Genomic DNA, 10,258 nt, shown 5'->3' on the forward strand with positions numbered 1-10,258 from the left:
AAAAACGGTTTGAACCAAGCGGTCGAATCGGTTGGGTCGGGAACCGTAGAAGTTAGCGGTTCAACTAGCACCGGTTTTATGTCTATTTCTGAACCGGAATGAACCGGTCGGTTTTACAAAAACCTGGTTGAACATGTTAAATTAAATCGGTTGAACCGGTTAAATAAAATAAAAACGCATGGAAATGAATTATTTTACATAACAAACGTTGTCGTTTTTTCACATCTATTTAGATTTTTTAGATTAAAAACACATGATAAATGTTAGAGGTTTTTTAATATATTTGTATTTATCTAAAGCTATATTTTGTTTCCGTATTTTACTATATTTTCTTTTTGATATACATGGATAGATGTAAAATTTATGGTTATGTGTTTTTTTTTAATGTATTTTGATTGATCTACGACTTGTATTTTTAATGTTTAAACGTATAGATGTCTATGTTTGTAGGAAAATAGGAAAAAAGATGAAAATTATAGAAACCGGTTAAACCGGCGATCGAACTGGGTGAACCGGGAAGCAGTCACCATATCGGTTCAATTAAAAAATATGTTTTTAAAACATTGATATTAACCTAATTTCAATTTTATGTTTTATATATTAAACAAAAAAATGTAAAATTCAGGGACTGTTTTTGCTGAACTTACAAAACATAACTAAAACTTTTAAGAAATTTAAAATGTGAAAACATGGTTCAATTGTCGCATTGTACGAATCGTATACCCACGCTTCTCTATTTCTTGACCATCGACGGCCATTTCTTATCATCTTAGAACAATTTTGACCGGATTTAATATAAACTACACCTAGTTGAAACTGTTTTGTCTTCATTTGACATTTCTTTAATCCAGTAGTCTATAGATATTCTGCACACTTCTATGTCCTCATTATTTAAATAAGAATATCATAACCAAATAGAACGTTTACATGCGTTTTTTGGTTAACAAAAAAAAAAGGTAAATAGTACAAAAAAAATCATTTTTTTATACGGAAATTCGATTTTGACACCGTGTTTTTTTGTGTCAATTTTGACACTGTGTTTTTCAATTTGTTATAATTCTGACCACTTGACCGGTTAACCAGGTTACATGCTGACGTGACATGATGACGTGTCAGTTTTGATAACGTGACATGCTGACATGATATGCTGACGTGTCAAAATTGATTTTTTTTCCCACAAAAAACATTAAGTTTTCACTTTTTTCGATTTTGACACCAAGTTTAATTTTTTATTTCAATTTTGACACTATGTTTTTTTTTTTTCCAATCGAACATCATTTATCAAATTTTGTTCAATTTTGTCTATTTTCCATTTGAAACCGTATAAATATATTTTTTTATTACATTTTAAACCGTATAAACATATTTTTTTCGTTTAAAAACCACATTTTTATTTAAATACAAGGTGTTTTTTTTTTCTTACATTCAAAGCATTAGTTATATCATAAGAATCAAACTAATCATAAGCTTCTAATAAGATGTAAAAATTTGATGGGTTGCAAATTTGGTATCCGAGTTTTGATCGACTACACGCCTCCAAACCTCCAAACACATTTTAAAGTTGCATATTTAATATAAAATACAGTTTTTATATAACTAATACATATTTATACATAAAAATATGGTTTGAGTGTAAAAAAAATGTATTTATACAAAACTATGGTTTTTAAATGAATAAAAAAACATATTTATACGGTTTAAATGTATTAAAAAAATATTTTTACAGTTTCAAATAAAAAATTGTCAACATTGAACAAAATTGGAAAAAATGATGTTCGATTTGAAACAAAAAAACATAGTGTCAAAGTTGAAAGAACAAATTAAATTTAGTGTCAAAATTGAAAAAAAAAAAAAATGAAAATTTAATGTTTTTTGTGAGAAAAAAATTCAATTTTGACACGTCAGCATATCATATCAGCATGTCACGTCATCATGTTACGTCAGCATGTAACCTGGTTAACCGGTCAAGTGGTCTGAATTGTAACAAATTAATAAACATAGTGTCAAAATTGACAAAAAAAAAAACACGGTGTCAAAATCGAATTTCTGTGTAAAAAGAATGTTTTTTGCCATTTACCCTCAAAAAAACTCAATACACAATAGATCATGAATACATAAATGATGAATCAAATTCAAAAAACAACTATGTAATCATTTTTTTTACAGCTTTTCCAAAAAGTTGTAATTTAATCTTTCACATAATCAAAACAATATTTTGATTGGCCTATACAAATCTAAACATATAGATAAATGACAATGTGACAATTATATGTATCTAAACATAAGATATACAAGAGTAAGAGAAAATATGGCATGGAAATGTTCTAAAGAGAATGCAAGTGTTTGATCCTATCAATGGCTTGCTTTACTTTAAAAGATGGTTCATCATACAAGAAGCCAAACTCATCAAGTTGTGTTGCCATGCTTTTTTCTCCAATAAAAGCACGAAAAGATTCTGCAACAGAATTGGAAAGAGACTTAAGGTTGTATCCTCCTTCCAAGAAAAACACACATCGACCTCCACACAGCTCTTTTGCAAGCTGTTTGATGCTCGATGCCAGCATGTAATACGTTCCTGTTGTGAATTGGAAATTCGCAAGTGGATCCAATACATGTGCATCATATCTGAAAAAAAAAAATTTGATTCATGAAACAATATATAAATATGATTTTGGAAGAAAGAAAGAAAATCTGACCCTGCTGAAACAAGAATTATATCGGGGTTAAATCTTTGGGCTGAAGGAACAATGACTTGATGGAAGACAGTTCGCATGGCTATATCACCCGAACCTCCTGCTAATGGCAAATTAAGTGTTGCTCCTTCGCCATTTCCATGCCCTATATTATCAATTTTTCCTGTGCCAGGGTAGCTTCCATCCTAAAACATCAATTTCAATTCATAAAATCCTATTTTCAAAATATAAATAAAAAGGTATTTAATATTTATGCAACAATGATTTTTATGTTTTTACCAATTTATGCAACAACGTTTTGTCTTTTCGGGGAAGCTTCCATCCTAAAGCAGCATTTTACCGAAACATGGTTGCACGATTCGTATCGGTTTGCATAATTTGGTAAAAACAAAACGAAATATTATCCCATAGAGTAAATTACACGAATGGTCCCTATGGTTTGGGGTAATTTGCGCACTTGGTCCCTAACTTGTTTTTTTAACTCAGAAAGTCACTATTGTTTGTTTTTGTTACACGCTTGGTCCTTACTGTTTGTTTTTGTTACGCACTTGGTCCCTGTCTTACCTAAAAAACTATTATTTAAATAGGCAAAAATGGTGGGATGGGTAATGTAAGGTGATGGGGGTGGGGTTGAGGATGTGTTTATTTAAATAAATTCAAAAGTCAAGGGTAAAATAGTCTTTTTAGGTAAGACAGGGACCTAGCGCGTAACAAAAACAAACAGTAGGGACCTTCCGAGTTAAAAAAATAAGTTAGGGACCAAACGTGCAAACTACCCTAAACCATAGGGACCATTCGTGTAATTTACTCTATCCCATAAATTGGTAAAGAACAAAACATTGTCACATAAATTGGTAAAAAAAGGTTAAACATTGTTGAATAAAATGGTAAAAAGGCGAAATACTGTCGTACAAATTGGTAAAAAAAGAACATAGGCATTTATGGAATGAAACATGGTTTGCATCTTTTGGTCTAAAAACCAGTTTTTTTTGCATAGATTGTGAAAGTTTGTTGCATGAATATTGAATAGTAGTGGATTCTTGGCTTACTTGATGAGTTGAAAGAAAGAATATATCAGGATCATCATAAAAAGCATCATTAGTCCCATTTCCATGATGCACATCAAAATCAATGATGAAAACACGTTTTAATCCATGAACACGTTGAGCATATCGAGCTGCAATTGCTACATTGCCAAACACACAAAATCCCATGGGCCCCTTTGGAACTGCATGATGTCCAGGTGGCCTTATCAAGGCAAAACCAACCGGAGGATTCTCACTCGTTTTTGATGCTTCCACCTACAATTTCATATCATTAAAAAAAATTACAATTTCATATCATTAAAAAAAATTACAATTTCAAAGAAATCAAATGGTTAAGTCATTATTAGTTCATTACCACTGAATCAACCAAAGATAGGCCTGCTCCAGCAGCAATTAATGACTCGTTGAATGTCTGCATTGTTTATATTTTATAAGAAAAGATATCAAATTTTACATTTCATGATCTATTCTATACATTTACTATAATTACAATAATGACCTTTTATTTACAAAAATAAAATATGATACAGATGATCAAGGCAAACGAGGCTTTCTCCATCAAGTCCCAACTTTATACAAGTTCATCCTCATTTTTTTCATTCCATTTTCTAAAATGTTTTTTTAAACATAGTCAATGGAGAAAAAAACAAAATAAATAACTCTTCATTCTTAACAAATATCTAACATTCTAACTAATAAGTGCTATAAACAAAATTATATTCAACAATGTCCTGATGAATTCCTATGAAATAACAAATTAATAACATCATCTATGCACATACACAACATCTTAACTATAAAATTCTTACTGTGGAAGTGGCATATGTGGGCCCAGAGCCATCAATGTGTATAATCCCCTGTTCTGAAGCCTGCTCCATAGCCTATACAATAACCACCATCATTTTTAGTTTTAAAATTGCAAATCCTCTCATTTCTTTCTTTTGTTCATGTCAAGAAAAAGAAAATCTGTATTACCTTCTCAAGGCCAAAAATATAAGATTTGGTATGTACACTTGCAATATCTTCTGCTGTAGCTGTTCTAAAATTTTGAAGTTGAACAATTTCAGATCCTCGAAACTGCAAGCATAAAGATTGCATGTTAGTATAAATCTTCATTTTATCATGGAATCTTGCATAGAGTTAGAATGTATAATAGCATAAAGATAGTTCAAAAAAAATCAAGACTTTTGCAGTTTTTTTTTTGTCCTACCCAAAGGTGCCATATTTTTTTATAAGTAATTGAAACTATTGGTTTAAATTTGTACATACATAAGATGTTAAAACTAAAAATATTGTCTTGAAATGATTGGATTTGAAAATATATATATTTTTTATACCTTTGGAGTAAGCTCCAACTTTTCAAGAGCATTCACAATTGCAGGAACTCTTGAACTGCATTCTGGATGTGCTTCCTGTTACCAATATCATGTAAAACTTGACCAAGTCTCTCCATTACACATTTTCTATACAAAACAAAAACATCAAGTAAACTAAAAAAGATGATAACTTTTATATTTGAACTGAAAAATGAAATCTTTTATCATTTCTGAATGAAACAAGAATTCCATTGAATATATGAAAAGATGTAACAACCTTTGTTAATAATTACCTTGTTATGTCCCATTGCAGGAGCAACACTATAAATCACTTTTGCTGTATTCTCTTTCCTCTCGTGGGGTCCATTTAACTTCTCAGAAGAACATGAAATGGAAGATTTGAAACATTTTTTTTGTGATATCAGATGTTTTGAGAAGAATCGACTTCTCATAATTGATATCAAACTATGATGATGTTCATTCATGCCTACAGGAGGTCCCAAAAGAAACTGCACTCCACCTAGAAAATAGAGGGTACACATTATCAGTTTTTTTGTAAAAGAGTTTTATACAATGCAATATTCATCTTTTTTCTTTCATTCGCTTGTTGAAGGTAGAAAACAAATATCCAATCTCCCAATTATTGAGAAGTTATTATGGTCAAGTTTTAAGACATTAACATTAGGATCATGAACAATCAAGGAATAATTTTCTATATTGGTGAACACAATGATAAGTGTGAAACATGTGTCCAAGCTAAAATGAACAGCAAGAATCCATTCCTTCAAGATGAAACAGATTCAACTATATGTGAACTAGATCTAGATGGACAATTAATTCCACCCACAGAATTGACATCGACCTGTTCAATTAGCAACTCACGACATTTTTATGAAATTTGGTAAATTCGAAATGGAAAATCCCTTCTTTATATTTTGTTGCAAACAATCACTCACACAAACTCGTATGAAAAAACACATTTCAGCTTTATGAAAGGGTACAGATTGTGTAATTCGCGACCCATATCAGGAAACAAAAGGATTGGAGATACCAGTGAGTAGGGAAACTGTGAAATACATAAAGAGCGAGACTAAAAAGTAAATCATCAAATTCGATGGAACAAAAGCCACAAAAGGTTCAGAAGAGCAGAAAGAATATACTAATCGGCTAAAATCTGAGCATTTACCTCCGAAAATTGAACGATGAAGCATGGCCTGATGCTCCATTTAGCGCCACGAAGTTTTCCGAAGAGAATAAAAAAAAAAAGGAAAAATAGAGAATGGGATAACAGGGAGAGCCAAGAAACGCAAAGAAGAAAACGACGATAAACGTGACATAGGAGCGTACGGAAGCAGACGTAGGCAAAGCGGTAGCAAATATGGGTTGCAAGTTGCAACTTGAAAAAGTGCCATATTGCATCTCATCCGTTTGGTATACTTTAAGACCAGAATATTTGGTAAAATTATTATATTTATCAGATAAAACCCCGTTAAATAATCATTTTCAGAAATTTGAAACGTAATTTGTAAGTTAAAAAAACCTTATAGATGATCTATGTAAATTTGGGCTTTAGGATTTATTCATAAGGAATCGACAATGTTCTCTCAATATGGACTTTGCATGAGAAAATTTGAAGCTTGAAGGACTTGCAAGATAGATACGGTATGATTCTACAAAAAAATAAGTTTTTTTATAGTATGTTTTCATGAAGAAAAATCATTATGTTTACCCTATTTATTTTTGTATTTGTAGAAGGATGTGACAATTATTTCATGCTGAATATACACTATAATGGTATCTTCACCAAGTCACCTAGAAGAAAATATATTGACGGTATTGTATCACACGTAGATGACATTGACACTGATTTATTTTCAATCCACGAATGGTTCGAGAATTAGGGTACCAACAGGGACGGTTTTGCCTAGGTGTCTGGTGTTGGCACCGACAACACCGAGTTCACGTATATGCAGTGGAAACTTTTTCGAAGTGTTTTTTTATTTTAACTATTGTGTCACTAACTAAAAAAACGACAACTACGTAAAAAAAAATTGTCACTCTATTGGATCAACCAAGCCCAAAAATATATTTACAACTCAAACTTATTAATTAGTAATCCAACAATCATATTAATTTTAGCCTAAAAAAATAAGTAAACTAGCCCAATGACATCTGGATAATTAGATCTTTTGATCCAATTGGGAGAATGGGAGTTTGGGCTAGACACTTATTCGACAGAAGCAAAAAAGAAAAAGAAAAAAACGTCAAGACTAGAGGCACTGTGTTCGACAATCGACAACCGGCAACTACCTGTGTCGACTCGATGACTTCGCTGCTTGATGCTTCCATGAGTTACATTGCTAATTCCTTCTGATTTTCTGAGTGTCTTGTTGATTGAGTAGCAAAAATCAATTCTCATTTGTTCAATTCGACTCCAAGTAATCTCCAAGCCCTAGCTAAGAATAGAATAAAGCAAGTAAGTGTTTGAAAATTGGAAATTTATCAATTTGTTAGGTTGAAATCAAAATTGCTATGTTTTTATCTTAAATTGGTGAAATTGCTATGTTTTTATTGATGTTATTGATTTATTGATTGATTTGGTGAAATAAAATTGTTATCTCTTATTGTCTTTATTGAAGTTCAATTTTCATTTGGTGTAATTTGTAGGTTTTTATTGAAGCTATTGGATGATTTGGTGAAATTATTAGTTATTTAGCTTAATGTTGAATTGTAGGTTACTCTTGGTGGTTTTCTTACCAAAAGACAAAGACCTAATCCTAATGAAAGCGGTGAAGGATCTTCCCAAACACCAATCACCAATCAATCAATCCTTTCGGGTTCTAATGCAATTCCACAAACACCATGCTCTAATGAAACTAATGATAGGGTTGATTAGAAAGATCTTCTAAAGGACCCGGCAGATAGGCCAAATATTACAAGTTATGCCTCAAATATAAGAGATGATGTAAGAAGAGTGTATTTGCTTCAAGGACCTTGTCAAATCAGGCTACATAAGTTTCCAAAAAAGAAAATAGGTGATAGATTAAGAAGTTTCGTCCCTTCATGGTTTAATAATTTTGATTGGTTGGAATATAGTGTGAAAAAGAAAAAAGCGTATTGTTTATATTGTTATGTGTGTGGAGACCTCAAAGGACAAAAAGGGGGGAGATATACATTTGTTTCCCAAGGTTTTGATACTTGGAATAAAAAAAAATGCATTTCGGACTCATGTGGGTAATGTTGATAGTTTTCACAACAAAGCAAGAGAAAAATGTGATTTTTTATTGAGAGAAAAACAAGTTATTAATGTATTGAGGACGCAAACCGAAGCGGGGGACCATAAATATAAAGCGCGATTACGTGTTTATATTATTGTTGTTAGACTTGTATTGAAAACTTGTTTACCGTTTCGTGGTAATGACGAGTCCGTTAACCCGAAAAACAGAGTGCTTTTCATTGAAGTGTTAAAGCTATTCGAGAGACTAGTGAAGATATTTTCAATAATAATTTAGAAAATGCTCCTAAAAACAATCAACTTATTTGCCCTAAAATTCAAAAAGAACTTGTGAAATGTTTTGCACAAGAAGTACTTTTAAGTATTCGCCAAGAGATTGGTCAAAATGTATTCGCTTTATTGGTTGATGAATCTAGCGATGTCTCAAAAAAGGAACAAATGACTATTATTTTGCGATATGTCGATAGTCTTGACTTTGTGAATGAAAAATTCATTGGAGTTGTGCACATGAAGGATACATTCTCTTTGATACTTAAAACGACATAAATGAAGTACTTACAAGTAATAAGTTGAGTTTTAGTCAGGTAACTTATTATTTACTTTCTTTTATTTCAATTTTATTTAATTAGCTTTATGTGTTATATTATATATATATATATATATATATATATATATATATATATATATATATATATATATATATATATATATATATATTAATAGATAAGAGGACAAGGTTATGATGTGGCTAGCAATATGCGAGGGCCGAGGGGAATTCGATGGTTTGAAAGCTTTGATATTACCAGAGAATGACATAACTTTTTATGTACATTGTTTTGCACACCAACTTCAATTAGGTGTTGTTTGTTTTTTCTGAGGCAAAATGTATGCAGTCTACGGACTACATCTGTAGACCTCTGCAATAGAAGAGGTAGACCAAACGTCTGCAGTCTGAAAAAAGAAGACTGTTTATTTTTTTAATATCTGTGGACTACTAAAATAAACTGAAATCTAAATAAACTGATTTTTTTAAACTTCAAATTGATTTTTTAATATTTTTATGACTTTGTTATATATTAACGAATCTATATCAACTTTTATGTATTATTGTATAAAAAAATAAAAATAAAAATGGTATGAGTTAACGTATATATGTGATAGAAACCAACAACTTTTGTTGCAAAGTTATAACAAAACATTATAATTAGTGATCAAAGAATTTGATACATAAATGGATGGAAATAAACTTCGATTTTTTCAATTAAATCCATTAAAAACGTACCATATATATTTTCTCGAAAAATTGATGATATTGTATTAAGTAATGTTTTATAAAATTTGGCAAAACAATATAAGAATATATTATGATTCTTTTTCATATTTATATAAACAACTTCAACGATTATTATTGTAATAAATCTTTATTTATAAATTTGTCAAAAATATCATTTTTGTATCGTCGAACATTTTTTTTTAAGTTTTATAATTTTTTTTCATATTGTTTATCATTAATAAAGTTAGAAAAATTATAAATTAAAAAAAAAAACTTTAAAAAAAAGATATATATATGTTTTTTTTATGCTAAAAGATGTCTGAAGATGTTAGAAGACTCTAGTCCACATCTGTGCCAAGAAGAGGGCGCGCAAACATTTTTAGGTCTGCAGTCTTCAAAAAAACAAACAGTCTGTGAAAGCTAATATTTGTGCGTGGTCTGCGCGGCGCAGACAGAAGAGGTCACGCAGATCTGCAGACAAAAAACAAACACTACGTTAGTGGTTGTAGTTGTAGCAAAGAAGCAAGATGGTGTTATTGACTTTTTTGAGCAAATTTCGTTGGTGGTTAATGCTGTTTGTGCTTCATGTAAAAGAAAAGACTTACTATGGGAACAAGCAAGAGAAATTGTGCAAAAAAGGCTTGTGTAATGGTGAACTTGAAACGGGAAGAGGGTTAAATCAAGAGACTACACTT

The 10,258-nt window shown here is 30.9% G+C and overlaps 1 protein-coding gene across 1 annotated transcript; it reads right to left on the minus strand.

Annotated features, from left to right (window-relative positions):
- Positions 1-2,111: 2,111 nt before the first annotated feature.
- Positions 2,112-6,397, minus strand: LOC111894239 (histone deacetylase 14, chloroplastic). Its single transcript, XM_023890315.3, has 9 exons — positions 6,242-6,397; positions 5,349-5,575; positions 5,077-5,151; positions 4,715-4,816; positions 4,549-4,620; positions 4,095-4,151; positions 3,743-3,994; positions 2,697-2,878; positions 2,112-2,625 (listed from the first exon to the last, which is right to left on the minus strand). Exons 1-9 carry the CDS (start codon positions 6,279-6,281, stop codon positions 2,325-2,327), a joined length of 1,308 nt encoding a protein of 435 aa, XP_023746083.1. The 5' UTR covers positions 6,282-6,397; the 3' UTR covers positions 2,112-2,324.
- Between the last annotated feature and the right edge of the window lie 3,861 nt (positions 6,398-10,258).

The sequence above is a fragment of the Lactuca sativa genome, chromosome 2 (assembly GCF_002870075.4).
Source record: "Lactuca sativa cultivar Salinas chromosome 2, Lsat_Salinas_v11, whole genome shotgun sequence".
NCBI classification, from domain to species: domain Eukaryota; kingdom Viridiplantae; phylum Streptophyta; class Magnoliopsida; order Asterales; family Asteraceae; genus Lactuca; species Lactuca sativa.